This window comes from Tachyglossus aculeatus, chromosome 11 (genome assembly GCF_015852505.1).
Source record: "Tachyglossus aculeatus isolate mTacAcu1 chromosome 11, mTacAcu1.pri, whole genome shotgun sequence".
In the NCBI taxonomy this organism is placed as follows: Eukaryota; Metazoa; Chordata; class Mammalia; order Monotremata; family Tachyglossidae; genus Tachyglossus; species Tachyglossus aculeatus.
The window spans coordinates 7139048-7156811 of NC_052076.1; the positions used below are offsets into that span (position 1 = coordinate 7139048).

The 17764-nt window shown below is 40.1% G+C and overlaps 1 protein-coding gene across 4 annotated transcripts in view; it reads left to right on the top strand.

Annotated features, from left to right (window-relative positions):
• The window catches only part of RPGRIP1L (RPGRIP1 like), a 128608-nt gene that overhangs the window by 18160 nt on the left and 92684 nt on the right, over positions 1 to 17764 (top strand). For all 4 annotated transcript variants that reach the window (XR_005452893.1, XR_005452895.1, XM_038753709.1 and 1 more), the window contains exons 5-6: positions 1922 to 2024; positions 5460 to 5603. Coding sequence is in view for 2 of the 4 variants with exons in the window: in XM_038753709.1 (XP_038609637.1) it covers positions 1922 to 2024; positions 5460 to 5603 (247 nt within the window). In the remaining 2 variants the exon portion in view is untranslated. The remainder of the gene's footprint in view (positions 1 to 1921; positions 2025 to 5459; positions 5604 to 17764) is intronic.

The window sequence follows — 17764 nt, forward strand, 5'->3', positions numbered from 1 at the left end:
TCACACAGCTGACATTTGGCGGAGCCGGGATTTGAACCCATGACCTCTGACTTCAAAGCCCGTGCTCTTTCCACTGAGCCATGCTGCTTCTCAGCTATGCGTTCTTTGCCTCAGCAGCCCTTGTTTAGTGGTATGAAATGCAGTTCATTTCAAGCACAACTTGTTCCCTAGACCTAAGGGAATCTCGGGAGGAGTTTCAGTGTCCCAAGAAAATATTTAAGATAGTTTAGGGTACATTCTGAGGATGTGATATGATATTTGATATTATATTGGACTTTCCCAAGCGCTTAGTACAGTGATTTGCACACAGGAAGCGCTCAGTAAATATGATTAATACGATTACTTGTTTTGATGGCTCTGTCCCCCCTCCTAGACTGTGAGCCCATTGCGGGCAGGGATTGTCTCTCTTTGTTGCTGAATTGTACTTTCCAAGCGCTTAGTACAGTGCTCTGCACACAGTAAGCGCTCAGTAAGTATGAATGAATGAATATCAAATTCACTCGGCTCAAAGTGAACCAGTGAAAGTCAATGCATCTGGAATTATCCCTGTTCAAATTTCATGTTAGCATTTTCCTAAAATTTCTGTTTTTCAAAAATCGAAACTACTAGTAATTTATTTCACCACGTGGAGGTTATATTTAGTCACTTGTTCATAAAAAAATAGCTATTGTAAAGTCAGTTGGCAAAAGTAGAGGACTAGTTCATTCATTCAGTCGTATTTATTGAGCGCTTACTGTGTGCAAAGCACTGTACTAAGCGCTTGGGTAAGGTCAATAGCTGGAGCAATTATGCTAAGTTAGGCAATTGTTACAATCATATTGTTATTCTGATATACATCAAAAAGGATTTCATGTTTTGGAAAGAGCAAGAAATAATGTTCTCTTAAATTGTTTTTAGCTTTTAAGGATTTTTTTCTTTTTAAATTGGGGCGGGAGGTGGGAGTTGGTTTCACCTCCACAGTAGAACACTACCCATACTAAATTAAATGGAGCTACGTAACAGCTTAATAATTCCCCATATCTCCTTTATCCACCTAGAACTTCCAAAAGCCCTATTATTTCTATTAATACCAACTCTTCTGGGTTAGTGAAATTATTACGTTAGTATATATTTAAGTTTCTGAGACTTGTATTAAGTGAGCTTTAAACAGATCCCGTTTGTTTGAATTCACCAGAATGTAGTGGTAAAAGTAGAACTCTTGCCTGAATTATCCATATAACTTAAGGACTGGCCTTAATTCGTATGCACTACCCCAACCGGCAGCGTGGTTCAGTGGAAAGAGCACAGGCTTTGGAGTCAGAGGTCCTGGGTTCGAATCCTGGCTCCACCACCTGTCTGTGTGACCTTGGGCAAGTCACTTAACTTCTCTGAGCCTCAGTTACCTCATCTGTAAAATGGGGATTAAGACTGTGAGCCCCACGTGGGACAACTTGATCACCTTGTATCCCTCCAAGCGCTTAGAACAGTGCATTGCACATAGTAAGCGCTTAACAAATGCCATTATTAGAGGTTTCTTTCCAAAGTAAGTCCGGAATATCTAAATCGGACCTCAGGAAAAACATTGTTTAAGGAGTATTTGTTGACTTAATGATTATGGTTAGTGTGAGTCTTACGATTCAGTTTTAAATAATTTTGGCATTGATGTTCTCCTAAAGAGCTTTCTTGTCTCCTTCTGCATTCTGAGCAGCACCTTTCCCCTGGGTTCATTAGTCTCAAAAGCACCATTCTGTTCTAGTTTAGGCATTTTCACCCCACCCAACTCCATATACTGAACTCTTCAAAATAGTGAAGAACTGAGGTCACTAATAATAATAACAACCTTTTTGACTTCCAGTCGTATGACTTGGTCTTCCTACTGTCCGTAACTGCCAAAAACTTTGGTGCCTGACGCTTAATTTCAGGGTTTTTTTTTTCATTTCAGGAATGAGAACACAAAATGTAGAGAGAACCAGATCCCCACAAGCCGGACTTCCTAAATATGGGCATAGTCTGCTTGAAGAAGCAAGAGCAGAAATAAGAAATTTGTAAGTATTCTTTTGTGTAGTCCAGTCTAGGAACCTTAATATCAGTCTCCACTTGTGTGCCACTCAAATTCCTTTTCAAAATTGAATCAGAGTGCCCTCAAAACCGGCTATTTTTCAATAGATCAGCTTAGCCTTAAAGTAATAATCTGGGAATAGAATATAAAAGCGTGGCTTAGTGGAAAGAGTATGGGCTTGGGAGTCAGAGGACGTGGGTTCTAATCCTGGCTCCGCCACTTGTCTGCTGTGTGACCTTGGGCAATCCACTTAACTTCTCTGTGCCTTAATTACCTCATCTGTAAAATGGGGATTAAGACTATGAGCCCCACGTGGGACAACCTGATTACCTTATATCTACCCCAGCACATAGAACAGTGCTTGGCACATAGTAAGCACTTAACAAATACAGTAATCATAATAATAATAATAAATGACAATTTACCCAGCTACTCTGGCTAAAGGGTTTAATTAGCAGACCTGACCAAACTGCAGAGTTAATATTCTTTCCCTGGCTAAATTTTAATTAAGTTTTCTCCATAGAGTAGAAGCTTCTTGTGAGCAGGGAATATGTATTATGCCTCTGTTGTACTTCCCAAGCGCTTAGTGTAGTGCCTTGCATTCAGTAGGTGCTCATTATATACTATCACTGCCACTACTTCTCTGAATTGATTAGTCCTTCCTGAGATAGAAGAGCATTCAGAGCCTTCTAAAAATGAGCCCTCTTTGGCTAACGAAGATTTGCAAACTAATGTCACTAAGAACAAAATCTTATTCTACAACAGCACCAAATTTTACTATAGATGGTGAGACATAGACACTGATATTGAGGAAAAACCGCTATTCATTTAAAGAAATCTTTGCTCCAGAGCAGTGCCCCAGAAACAGCTGTGTCTGACACCGCTGTTACAGTGGGAGTGGAGCTGGTTCTCTGTGTATGTAAAACAAGTCCTGACATTTGAGTTTTCCAGAGCAAAATCTTTTGCACTTAATAGGTCTGTTCCCTCTTACCGATAATTGGTATTTATTCGGTTCTTACTGCATTCAGAGCACTGCACTGAGCGCTGGGGAAAGTACAATACTATAGAGTTGGTAGGCATGTTTCCTGCCCACAAGGAGCTTATAGTCTGGACGTCTAATGAACTTTACCCCTCTACCACTTCACTCCTCTAATGCCAACTTATTCACTGTACCTTAATCTAATCTATCTTGCTGTCGACTCCTTGCCCACGTCCTTCCTCTGGCCTGGAACTCCCTCCCATTTCATATCCGACAGACCATCACTCTCCCCACCTTCAAAGCACTCCTAAAATTGCGTCTCCTCCAAGGGGTCTTCTCTGACTAATCCCTCATATACCCTACTCGCTCTCCCTTTGAATCGCCTTTGCACTTGAATCTATGCCCTGTAAGCATTTGCTATTCATTCATTCAATCGTATTTATTGAGCGTTTAATGTGTGCAGAGCACTTTGCTATTCACCCCCCAGACCTTGGCCCTGCAGCCATTACGTACATATCCATAATTTATTTAATAATAACAATTATATTTGTTAAGTGCTTACTGTGTGCCAAGCACTGTTCTAAGCACTGGGATAGATATAAGGCAATCAGGTTGTCCCACGTGGGGCTCACAGTCTTAATCCCCATTTTACAGATGAGGTAACTGAGGCACAGAGAAGTTAAATGCCTTGCCCAAGGTCACACAGCAGACAAGTGGTGGAGATGGGATTAGAACTCGGGTCCTGTGACTCCCAAGCCTGGGCTTTTACTACTATCTCTCTCCCCCTTCAGACTATAAGTTCCTTATGGGCAGGGAGCGCCAGTACTGATCTGTTGTATTGTACTCTGCCAAGCGCCTAGTACAGTACTGTACACACAGTAAGCCCTCAGTAAATACCATTGATTGAAGTAAAGGTTGACTTTAATAACGAATGAAAACAACAATAAGGACTAGGGATTCCCATGATTCGAACTATTTTTAAAATTGATTGTACATATACTGAAAGTCTTGCGGAAGAAATAGAGCAATGCCGCAGTTTTAAATGGGAGAAATGTTCATTTGATTATCTTTGAATATTTTGCCTATGATCCAAGTATCTCTGGAGTCTTTCCCTATTTTTCTAGCATCAGATAAAACCATTTCTGAGAGTTAGCTTCAGTCATCCTTTCAGGCCTCAAAATTTGGGCGATCAAACATTTCCCACATTTGGAATTTAAAAGACTGCACATGAGGATATTCACTATGGCACTGGGTTATTGTGTTTTTTTGTGAACTGAAAAGTGTTGAGGCCTAGGGGCAGTAAAAGAGCTGTTAAGATACATGGAAGCCACATTAAGTGGTAAGCAGTGTTCTGCATAGAGTAAGGGCTCAATGAACATGATTGATTGATTGATTAAGATCTAAGAAGAAAATGGTGTAAAAATAACCATTACTTTGTCATTCATTCAGGGAGTAGCCAACTGAATTGCTAGTCCTTGGACCAATCCCCAGTCTGCAGAAAATGAAATTTCAGAGTCTCTGTGTTTGGATAGCTGTCCTTTGGTAGGAAATGACATGGCCATCAGGGAAATTACATTCGTTTATGTGTGTCAATAAGAGGCCATTTCTTTCTTACTATGCCCATGGAAATATGGTAGGGCATCTTTTCTTCTCCTGCCAGTTCAGAGTGGGGGTAATTACAAATCAGTTGTGCTGGCAAAAGGTCCTGCTGTCTCTCAGATAAAATAAACCCATTGGTGATTTCTGTGTTTCATACAACTTCAGCTTTAGGGTAATAATAATAATAATAATGGGAATTTGTTAAGTGCTTACTGTGTGCCAGGCACTGTACTAAGTACTTTGGTAAATAGAAGGTAATTGGATTGGACACAGTCCCTGTCCCACATTGGACTCACATTCTTAATAATAATAATTGTGGTATTTGTTAAGCTCTTTGTATGTGCCAAGCACTTGGGTAGGTACAAGGCAGTCAGGTTGGACACAGCCCCTGTCCCACGTGGGACTCACAGTCTTAATCCCCATTTTACACGTGAGGTAACTGAGGCACAGGGAAGTGAAGTGACTTGCCCAGGTCACACTGGAAACATGTGACAGAGCCGGGATTACAACCCATGTCCTCTGATTCCCAGGCCCGTGCTCTTTCCACTAGACTATGCTGCTTCTTTTAATAGAATGAGGAGAAGGCATAGGGAAAGCTGTGGCTTACCCCAAGAAGGGAATGCTCAAGATAGAATTTTTAAAGGAGTAATAATCATCATCAATCGTATTTATTGAGCGCTTACTGTGTGCAGAGCACTGTACTAATCGATGCCAAGATCCATCCATGTTCTCTCACCCAAGCCTCACAATCCAGCCAGAAGGCGTAACTCTTCTTCCCTACAAGATAAGGAATTTCTTTGTTTGGTTTTTTACCTGTCGAAATTTTCTTTTCCTTCCATACAGAGAAAACGTGATTGAATCACAGAAAGGCCAAATTGAGGAATTGGAACACTCAGAAGAAATCCTGAAATCTCAGATGAAGCGAAGTGAGAACGAATTTGAAAAAGTTCTTCTGCAGCTTAGAGAACAGCAAGCAACAGGTCAGAGGTATGTCAAAAATCCTTATCTCGACTTCAGAAGGTCGTAATTACTGCCAAATGTGTGAGATACTGGTTTTGCAGAGTTATGGCCTTTGTAGTTTCTGACGTTTGCATCCTGTACAGTGTCTCTGTTTTCTTTTCATCTTAATCCTGATGTATTTTCTCTTCCATTTACCTTACTTCTTTGCCCCCCATATCTCAACTCAGCCTAATAAATATCTTTTCCTAATCTTTTTCTTTAATGTCCTAAGCACTATGGTTTTCGTCACTCTCATTTTCTCATTCCAAAAAGCTTCTTCTCCACTCTGAGTTAAATCCTACTGTCTTGTGCTTGATGACAAAAATCAACACTGTTTACTTAAAATCTTTTATTGTCTCCTTAACTTTGGTAGTCAAATTACCTCACCCACATCTTCCCTGAAAAAGAACGACTAGAAAATGGAAAAACCCTGGTCGAGTGACTTAACTTGATGTGTTGACTGTAAAATAGGACTAATACCTTGTACCCCTACTCAGTTGAGTAAGGATGAGATAATGAATGAGAAAGGACATTGCGTTTTTAGTCAGAAAAGTGAGGTCAGTCATGTTGTACGTGCCTCCAGACTTCTTCGTCTGGGTGTCTGTGAGTGGGGATAGAGGTGGAAGGACTGGGAAAAAAGCTAGAGAGAACAAGAGCTAGATAAGAAAAGTTGAGTCAAGATTTGCTTAGTTATAGTTTTTAAAATTTTTTCAGTGGTATTTAAGCACTTTGTGCCAGGCACTGTATTAAGCCAATCAAGTTGGATACAGTACCTGTCCCTCATGGGGCTGACAGTCTTAATCGTCATTTTACAGGTGAGGTAACTGAAGCACAGAGAAGTCTAAGTGAAGCAGCGTGGCTCAGTGGAAAGAGCACGGGCTTTGGAGTCAGAGGTCGTGGGTTCAAATCCCGGCTCCGCCAATTGTCAGCTGTGTGACTTTGGGCAAGTCACTTCACTTCTCTGGGCCTCAGTTTCCTCATCTGTAAAATGGGGATTAAGACATGGGACAACCTTGATTACCATGTATCCCCCCAGCGATTAGAACAGTGCTTGGCACATATTAAGCACTTAACAAATACCAACATTATTATTATTATTATTAAGTGACATGCCCAGTTCACATAGCAGACAAGTGGCAGAGCCACGATTAGGATCCAAGTCCTCTGATTCCCAAGGTCGGGCTCTATCCATTAGGCCATGCTGCTTCTCATTGTCATATAGTTATAGTTATGTAGTTATTGTTAGTCTTATACCAACAAAACTGAAGTTGAGCCAATAAGAAGACCTGGTGACCATCCCTTCATTTCCCTACCTTTAGAGCCTGGTCTGGGGCCACTCCAGCCATAAAGGTTTAGGGCCATCCAAGCTGAGGAAAGCATGTGAAGTCCACTTTGGAGCAGCCCAAAGAGGTAGGACTTTGTTCCTCTTCGACCTGGTGAAACCTAAAAAGCCTGGGTTGTATAGAACTTAATTACAGGTTCAAGATGTCTAGAAAGCAGGGCCTAGATTGGTCTTGAGCGTCTAGACTTAACTGTCCCTCGAGTGCCAACAGAAGGGTCCCGAACCTTTCCAAGATAGCTCCAGAAGAAATATGGCCTTCCACTAATCCAATCAGTGTTATTTCTTCAGGCGTTACTCTGTGCAGAACACTGAACAGAGTAACTTTGGAAAATACAGCAGAAGTGAAAGGCATGATTTTTGCCCTCTAGAAGCTGAGGGGGAAAGCAGGCAGATACAAATGATTTACAGAGGAACGTGAAGAAAGATCAGAGAACAACTCTTAATAGTACTGAGCAATACTCTCCCAAGCACTTCGTACAGTGCTCTGCACAAACTAAGGGCTCAGTAAATAGCAGTGATTGAATGAATAGCAAAAGAATTGAAAGATGGTCATCACATCTCTATTTCCAGTGGTTGGAGGTTTGGTTTTTTTGTTTGTTTTTTTTTTGATTCACAAATATACTTTCTCTTGATGGCTAGACAAATCTCATCTCATCTCATCCATGAATGCTTATTTACCAACTCACCGCAGAACAAACTGTGGAAATGGGTGGGAGAAAGTGTTATTTTTGTCCTTTTGGGAAAGACTTCATAATTAGGGTAAATTCTAAGAGTTATCTTCAGTATCGAAGTCAGTCTTATAAATCAGAATTGTTGCAAATCCATAAAATTGTCTCTCCTTCAAGAACTCCCATCTTACACATGCCCACATTTTAATATTTATATTAAGCAATATGCTTTTGAGGTCAAGTAGTTCAGAAGTAGCATGGCCTAGTGGATAGGAGTTAGAAGTCCTGTGTTCTAGTCCTGGTTCTGCCTCTTGTCTGCTGTGTGACCTCGGGCAAGTCACTTAACTTCTCTGTGTGTCAGATACCTCTTCTGTAAAAAGTGGGGATTTAGACTGTGAGCCCTATGTAAGACATGGACTGCTTTCAACCTGATTACCTTGTATCTACCCCAGCACTTAAAAGTGTCTGGCACATAGTAAGTGCCTAACAAATACCATAAAAAAATGTAAGTGATTTCAGGTCTTTGAATATGTTTACATGTAACATGATATTTTATTATGTGAAATCTGCTGGTTTTTTGAGACACTAATGTGGGAATATCTTTAAAATTTTGGAACGGAAAGCCATAAAACTTGGAATAATGTACTGAATAGGAGTACCTTGGTGTAGAAAGTCAATTAAATGAAAAAGAACTCTTTCACGAGTGCATATGAAAAAACTTGAAATTCTAGAAGCTGATCTGGATCTTGAATTCCTTGTCCTGAATGTTATCCTAAAGTAGTTCTAATCTAAAAAGTGGCAGCGCTTAATATTGCCAAAGAGAGTTATGGCAACGCTTTTCTGAGAACATTACTGAAATAAACCCCTCATAGTTTGTGTAATAGACCAGTTTGGTTTGGCACCAGTTTGACATGAAGTTTTGGTTATGCAAAGCCCGTAATTGCTTTGAAGTAAGAGCCCAACCCTGCTCCTTTTTATTAAAATCATGTTTTTTCCTGTTGTTGTGGCCTATTTTGGAACACTGAGCTGTGATTTTTGCATATGTTCTACATAATGCCTCATTAGCTAAAAATCTTGTATCATTTACAAGTAGCCTCGATGTCTGTGCTGCTTTGGACAAAAATCCACATTAAAATTTAAACAATGTAAAAATGCACATTTTCTGCTTATTAAAAAGGAGGTCTCCAACTAAATTTAAAACAGTTCCCAGCAAATGCACATAAATATGAATATTTAAAATCTGGAGAATTTTACCTTGTATTGAATGTTTCACGTTGAATAATATTTTGGTCTTTACCAAATGTGTTACTTGTTGGGCCTAATATAAAGTAACTGTCGAAAGGCGAAATTTTTGCACGTTCATTTCCTTAGTATTAAATTGTATATATTCCAAAATTAATCTCAGATTGAAATGGCTAATGAGATTTCTTATATGAATTCTTTGTTTTCCTTTTTTTAATTTAATTTTAATAGAGTACATTATTGTGCCCTGCTATAGTGATGATTATGGACATCTGAGGACAAACTTTGGTGTAATGAAAATCATTTAAAAATTCCAATTTTGCAGGTATTCTTTGCTGGACTGGTGTTGAATTGGTGGTGACTATGGTACTGAATATGTTTTCCCACAGGTTTGAAGGTTTATGACCTGTTAAAATGGGCTGTAGCCTCATCCAGTTGGCACTTGCCAACCATGATTTTGAGGCTCCAGGGTTGGTCCTCTGTATAACAATTTGGCTATCACATTATTCAGGGACAAGTAACCACAATTTTTCTCTTTTTTTTTGGAGTTGACATTTCAAACTGGCTGTGTTCTCACTTGCTGCCTCTCGCACGGGGATAATGTGTTTTTCAGTCACTGCAACAGCAGTTTATTAGCATTACACAGGGAACTGAATTGAAGCTGTTTCAAGTTCACTCTGACCATAAGTTTCCCCTTAGAGTTAGTTCCTTGTGGAACCGGTAATTCGGTGCGGATAGAGAGAATGAATCATCAGTGGTATTTAACAATTGCTTACTGTGGGCCGACCACTGTACAGAGCACTTGGGGTAAATACAAGGTCATCTGAGTCTACCAATCCCTGTTCCACATGGGATTCACAGTCAGAGGGAGAGCAGGTGTAATATCCCTGTTTTACGGATGAGAGAACTGAGGCACAGAGAAGATAAATCACTTACCCAAAGTCCCACAGCAGGCAGATGGTAGGACTGGGCCCAGAACCCCAATCTTTTGACTCCTTGGCCCAATTACTTTCCACTGAGCCACACTGCCTTCTCATCACAAGCTACTTTCCCGAGGTGTCTGGATTTCATCATCACTCACCAATAATTTGCCTTTATTTGATGATGACGGTAGTTTTTATTTTGTTAGTATGTTTGGTTTTGTTCTCTGTCTCTCCCTTCTAGACTGTGAGCCCACTGTTGGGTAGGGGCTGTTTCTATATGTTGCCAGCTTGTACTTCCCAAGCGCTTAGTACAGTGCTCTGCACACAGTAAGCGCTCAATAAATACGATTGATTGATCGATTGATTGTTAAGCGCTTACTATATGCCACGCACCGTGCTAAGCACTGGGGTAGATACAAGGTAATCAGGTTGTCCCACGTGGTACTCACAGTCTTAACCCGCATTCTACAGATGAGGTAACTGAGGCACAGAGAAGTGAAGTGACTTGACCAAGGTCACACATCAGACAAGTGCGGAGCCGGGATTAGAACCCGTGGCCTCTGACTCTCAAGCCTGTGCTCTTGCCACTAGGCCGTGCTTGTCTTAAAGTGTGTATTTCCACTCCTCTGTTTTCATCTTTTTTTACTCTTTACTCCACTGTAAACAACCAACTGCCTGCATCATGGTGGTTTCATCTGTTGGCCCTGTTGCAGTCTATTGGCGTCCTTCCTGTCCTACCTGACTAAATTTTTAACAGCGGTCTCAACAGTTGAGAAATTAAGTGGCATTCTTATCAGTCTCCATGACAACTTTACTCCTCTTGTTTGAATGTCCTTTCTCCATCCATTTCTCCTGCTTGGTGACATTGGAGTAACTTGCTCATTTGAATAAAATCAAAAATAAAAGCTGACCTGTTTCATAACACATTCGTAATTCAGGTAATCAATCAGTGGTATTTGGAGTTTATTGTGTGCAAAGCTACTTGGATCCAGTCCTCATCCTTCAGAGTTCACAATCTAAAATGGGGACGATCCTAGACTAAAGCATTGTAATTCCAATTTGAACAGTTAAAACAAGCGTAACAAATAATTGGCCCCTTCAAGAACTCACGTGGGAATCTAGGATGCCAACCCTCTCCTCCCCATTCTCATGGTCCAGGAAATTAAGGCCTTCCCGACATTCGAAAATGGTTAAAAGTCACAATCTTTCTTCACACTCTTTATACTCTTCTGGAGAAAGAGGAATGGAAGTTACAGAGGTGGTTGGCATAAGGCAGTAAGAGACCAAAATAGGTCTCCAAGCCCCCGGACAACCTTGTCCCAAATTTAAATAGTTCGTGTACTAATATGTCTGAAGCTTCAGATTGCTTGATTAGCGTGACACCCAGTAGCAGAGCTGTAGTTAAGCATTTCTCAAGGTTTCCGTAGGAATTTCTTCAGAGGTTTAGAAATCGACTGTTTCAAATTATGTCAGAGAGTAAATTGGCACAAACATTGTAAGGCTGCATGAACTTTTTTGATATCAAATCCAATTTAATTCAGTGTGCTTGTTTTTCATTTAGAGATGGGTGAAAATAATATTTTCATGGTTTCAGATGCTTGATCCGTAGTTCCAAATCTTCTCTGTTGCCTCCTTGGTGAGAAAACAGCACTATCTTTTGCAAACCTCTAATCTTTCAAGTAATTTAATGACTCTTGAGTTTTCCCATATCCTTGCTGGAACTGAGCAAGTGTTTTTGTTTTGTTTTTGTTTTTTTTTTTCAAAATAGATAAGGTCTCTACCTGTTTTCAATGGAAAAACAGCTTTCTATTATTCTGGCTATTGAAGCAATCCCATCACGTGGGTAATCCAGAATAGCAGGGAACCCTTCCACACTCTCACACACTTGACCAGGGAGTAGAAGTGAGCAGGGGCATGGCCTCCAAATTTCATTCATTCAATCGTATTTATTGAGCGCTTACTGTGTGCAGAGCACTGTACTGAGCGCTTGGGAAGTACAAGTCGGCAACATATAGAGACGGTCCCTACCCAACAACGGGTCCAGCTGTTTAAAGGAGGAAAGGGGCAGAAAAGACCAAGGGTTTGGATACTCAGATATAGTATTAGAGCTCTGACAGCGAAATCTCCATGTGTATTTCCCACATCCTTTTATTTCCCTTCAAAGAATAGGAAGGAGAAAATAAGGCCGGTGCCCAGAAGCCTGGAGATATTTGGTTGTCTTAAGGGGTTGTGGGGGCATGGGGTGGGAGAGGAAGAAGTATAGCCAATATTGGCAGCCAAAAACAATTGGAACTGGCATAGTCCGATCACTTTTCTATTTTGGAGCGGAACACAAGTTACGGTATTGATTTCCATAAAAGCCTTTCACAGAACATTTTAACCAGACTGGTTCTGATAAAGGCGTATCTCGTTTGGGAGTTATAAAAACCGATGTAACACACTTTTTCAAAAGTCCAATCATCGTGTAGGTTAACTATAATACGGTTGACTAGAGTATCATATGACTGGTCCCTTTTCTCACATTTTCTGTTTTTCGAAAATGCGAAAAGGATTTCCTAAAATAGTCAAGAAATAGTAGTCCTTTTTTGGCACCACAGTTCATCAAGTCTTTGTACAGGATTTACAGACCTGCCTCCCCACCGAGTCGTCGACCCACGGGTGCTCACAGCAAAGTTGGGAGAGGCACAGTTGGGGTGAGGATGCGGATTTGAGTGTGGGTACGGTCAGCTGGTCCTGTGTAGGATGACCATCTAAATGCTAATTCTATTGTATCGCACTCTCCCAAGTGCTCAGTTCAGTGCTCTGCACATAGTAAGCGCTCAATAAATACCACTGATTGATTGATGGATTAAATGAGGATCAGCTCTTACTGACAGTTACCTATGATAGGTGTCGGCTAGCGGTCAGTCAGTGGATTGTATTTATTGAGCACTTACTGTGTGCAGAGCATTGTACTAAGTGCTAGGGAGAGTACAGTTTAACAATATAACAGACACAGTCCCTGCCCACAATGAGCTTACAGTCTACAGTGATTCTGAGGCCATCCCCCTCCTGTCTCTTTTATTCATTCAATCATTCATTCAATCATAGTTATTGAGTGCTTACTGTGTGCAGAGCACTGTACTAAGCACTTGGAAAGTACAATTCAGTAAGAGATCGAGACAGTCCCTGCCCACAAAGGGCTCCCAGTCTAGAAGGGGGGAGGCAGGCATCAAAACAAGTAAACAGGCAGTAGCATCAATATAAATAAATAGAATTATAGCTATATGCACTTCATTAATATAAATAGAATAATAAATTATATTATAAATTATAGGTATATACACATTGATATAAATAAATAGAATTATAAATATAATAATAATGGCATTTGTTAAGAGCTTACTATGTGCACAGCACTGTTCTAAGTCCTGGGGGGATACAAGGTGATCAGGTTGTTCCACATGGGGCTCACAGTCTTAATCCCCATTTTACAGATGAGGTAACTGAGGCTCAGAGAAGTTAAGTGACTTGCCCAAGGTCACACAGCAGACGTGGTGGGGCCGGGATTCCAACCCATGACCTCTGACTCCAAAGCCCATGCTCTTTCCACTGAGCCACGCTGCAAATATGTATCTATATACACAAGTGCTGTTGTGGGGAGGGGGATAGAGCAAAGGGAGTGAGTTAGGCAGTGGGGAGGGGAGGAGGAGCCGAGGAAAAGTGGGGAGGCTTAGTCTGAGAAGGCCTCCTGGAGGAGGTGAGCCTTCGGTATTCATTCATTCAATCGTATTTATTGAGCGCTTACTGTGTGCAGAGCACTGTATTAAGCGCTTGGGAAGTACAAGTTGGCAACATATAGAGACGGTCCCTACCCAACAGCGGGTTCACAATCTAGAAGGGGGAGACAGACAACAAAACAAAACATATTAACAAAATAAAATAAATAGAATAAATATGCACAAGTAAAATAAATAAATAGAGTAATAAATATGTACAAACATATATACATATATAGGTGCTGTGGGGGGGGGCACACCGGCAGGTTTTGGTGACGGATTGGAAGTGGGGGTGAACGAGAGAGCAGAGTCGAGGATGACACCAAGGTTGCGAGCTTGTGAGACGGGAAGGATGGCAGTGCCGTAGGGCTTTGATCTCACCCATCTCCCTCCAGATTCGAGCAACCTATATCACTCAATCAATCAATCGTATTTATTGAGCGCTTACTGTGTGCAGAGCACTGTACTAAGCGCTTGGGAAGTACAAGTTGGCAACATATAGAGACTGTCCCTACCCAACAGGGTAAAAGGGGGAGACAGAGAACAAAACCAAACATACTAACAAAATAAAATAAATAGAATAGATATGTACAAGTAAACTAAATAAATAAATAGAGTAATAAATATGTACAAACATATATACATATATACAGGTGCTGTGGGGAAGGGAAGGAGGTAAGATGAGGAGGATGGCCCTTGCCTAAAGGGACAAAAACAGGATAGGCAGGGTAGTGTCCTCTCTGCTCCTACCATGGTAACAATCAGTCGGTCTATCAATGCTGTCTACTAAGCACTTACTGTGTGCGGAACAAGTAGATTAAACACTTGGGAAAGTTCAGTATAACAGAGCTGGTAGATGTGCTTCCTGCCCACAAGAAGCTTGCCGTCTATGGCGGGGGAGACTGACTTTCTAGGTAAAGTTAATTTTTTTAGTAAATTACAGATAGGGGAGATGGTAGAATAAAGGATATATATATATAAATGCCGTGGGGTGGGGTATCAGAGTGTTTAAATGGGTACACAACCAGGTGCATTGGTCACACAAAGCGGAGAGAGTGTAGGATAAATGACAGTCCTTGTGGGCAGGGATTATCTCTCTTTATTGCTGTGTTTACTTTCCCAAGCGCTTAGTACAGTGCTCTGCACGCAGTAAGCGCTCAACATATATGAGTGAATATTACTCTATTTATCTATCTATTTATTACTCTATTTATTTATTACTCTATTTATTTATTACTCTATTTATTTATTACTCTATTTATTTATTACTCCATTTATTTATTTATTCATTCATTCATTCATTCATTCATTTTGCTTGTACATATTTATTTATCTATTTATTTATTTATTGCTCTATTTATTTATTTATTTAATGCTCTATTTGTTTATTTTTTATTACTTTATTTATTTATTTATTTACTTATTTATTTATTTTACTTGTACATATCTATTCTATTTATTTTATTTTGTTAGCATGTTTGGTTTTGTTCTCTGTCTCCCCCCTTTTAGACTGTGAGCCCCACTGTTGGGTAGGGACTGTCTCTATATGTTGCCAATTTGTACTTCCCAAGCGCTTAGTACAGTGCTCTGCACATAGTGAGCGCTCGATAAATACGATTGATGATGATGATGATGAGTGAATGAATGAATGAGGGGTTATTCGGGGAAGGCTTCTTGCTGGATTTGGTTTCAGGAGGGTTTTGAAGGTGGGAAGAGGGGTGGACTGTTGGATGTAGAAAGGAAGGGAATTCCAGGCCCAAGGGAGGACGTGGGCGAGGGGTCAGCGGCAGGTTAACTAAGATGGAGGGCCAGAGTAGGTTGGCAATAGAGGAGCAAAGTGTGTGGATTATTTATTTGTACATATCTATTCTATTTATTTTATTTTGTCAGTATGTTTGGTTTTGTTCTCTGTCTCCCCCTTTTAGACTGTGAGCCCACTGTTGGGTAGGGACTGTCTCTATATGTTGCCAATTTGTACCTCCCAAGCGCTTAGTACAGTGCTCTGCACATAGTAAGCGCTCAGTAAATACGACTGATGATGATTATAGTAGGAAATCGACAAGATGAGGTAAAGTGGGGAGAACTGATCGAGGGCCTTAACACCGATGATAAGGAGTTTCTCTTTGACACAGAGGAGGATGGGGAACCACTGGAGGTTTTTGAGAAGTGGAGAGATAAGGACTGAGACTTGAAAAGTGTGTGGGCATTGGATGAAGCCTCTGGCCTGACCCGCAAAGAGCCGTCGGTATCAGGAGCAAAAATTGTGGATTGGGCCAGATAAAGAGACTTTTGAGTAGGATATTGGGGGAGGATGGGGGGATTATCTTTGCAGATCTCTGACAGGATTTTGCAAGTCTCCTAGAAAGTTCAGAACTGTACAGTAGTGATCTTTTATTCCTCTCGCAAGGAGCAAATTGGCACTCTCACCCTGCAAAAATAGTATCACTGACTCCCTCCCTAAGAAACTCAGTAAAAGCCTTAGGAAGTTGTGACACGTAATCCGCCAAATTTACCCGGCCTCTGGCCCTACCCAAATTTGATATAAAAACTCCCTTTTTTAATGCGGTGAATCCTTTAGCATTCAATACGTGCCTATCCCTTTTAAGACTTTCAGAATTTTGTCTTTCCGAAATCACTGAAACAAATTTAAACGCAGATAAAATAAATCTAGAAAAGCTAAAACATCGAAGCTTAGGTTTGTTTTGTACAAAAGGGATGATTTAAAAACTGCATTCTGGAGCTCTTGAACCTAAGAATTTTGAAAAATCATTTAAAACGGGGCTTAAAAATGACATGTCCAAAATAGGCAAGCACTGTAGATGCTCCTTTAAAATGCCTTTGTCCTAAAGTTATAGAATCTTAATTAAATAGCTGTTTTCTAGACTTTACCAAGTGTACTTATTAACCGATACTGTAAATAGAAAAATATCGAATCAGTAATCACCTGTGAAGATTGAACGAGACCAGCGCTCATATAATCTAATGAAAAATAAGCATTTTATTGTGTTTTCCTCCCTAGGTAATAGCATTTTGAGTTTTCCTAAAATGTTGTTTCGTACTTACCAGTGGACTTATGTGCAAACAAAGAAATTCTTATTTCATTTAAAGGTGTGGAAACACTTTTCCTTTCAATATTGGGAACTTTTTGGATGAGAGCTTCATAGAGAACTATGAAAATACTTAAATGCAGTATTTATTTATTTATTTTACTTGTACATATCTGTCCTATTTATTTTATTTTGTTAGTATGTTTGGTTTTGTTCTCTGTCTCCCCCTTTTAGACTGTGAGCCCACTGTGGGTAGGGACTGTCTCTATATGTTGCCAATTTGTACTTCCCAAGCGCTTAGTACAGTGCTCTGCACATAGTAAGCGCTCAATAAATACGATTGATTGATTGATTGATTGTAGTGTGAAATAGTGATTGAAAAAATGTGATCACGCTAGCCATTTACCAGTATTTTCAATAATTAGAAGTTGTATGAATTTCCAACATTTGAAGAAGCATTCGTAGAAAATGAATCACTTGTAACAATCATCCTCCCCAAATGAGTTGTTTTGGTAAATAAAAACCATTAGTCTTCTCAATAATGGTCAGTTTATTCAGGGGTGATTAGTGTTAAGGGAGTGACTGATTTTGACTGACTTATTTTGTTTTCCTTTGGAATAAATATTGTAATGTTCTGTACTAGAATTAGTGAGGAAATTTGAGGTATAGAAAAAATCAACAAAACCGCCCTATTAGCTTTCTAGACTGTAAGCTCTCTCTAGACTGTAAGCTCGTGGTGGGCAGGAAATGTGTCTGTTGTTATATTGCACACTCCCAACCTCTTAATCCAGTGCTCTGCACACAGCGCTCAATAAATACGATTGAATTGAATTGCATTGAAACTAGTGACCACAGCTTGTGCTGCTGAATATGCTTGTTATGAGTAGATATCAAGTTTTAGACACATAATTATTTTAACATTGTGTTAAGGTTATACAGTGGGCGAGAGCCCAGGTTCATGAGCTTGTTTGTCTTCTGTGTTAGGACAACTAACTGGGAAAAGCCAAAACACAATGGATTTTCAAATATCAAAGAGTAAAATGAAGTATTTCAAGTCCTCAGCTGGTTTACAGATGTGTACGCTTTGTAGTCTAGTTTCTCATTCCAGTATGGCATTGTGACAATTTTTCCAATGTGTGTACACTAGATAAATTTTTGGAAGATAAATT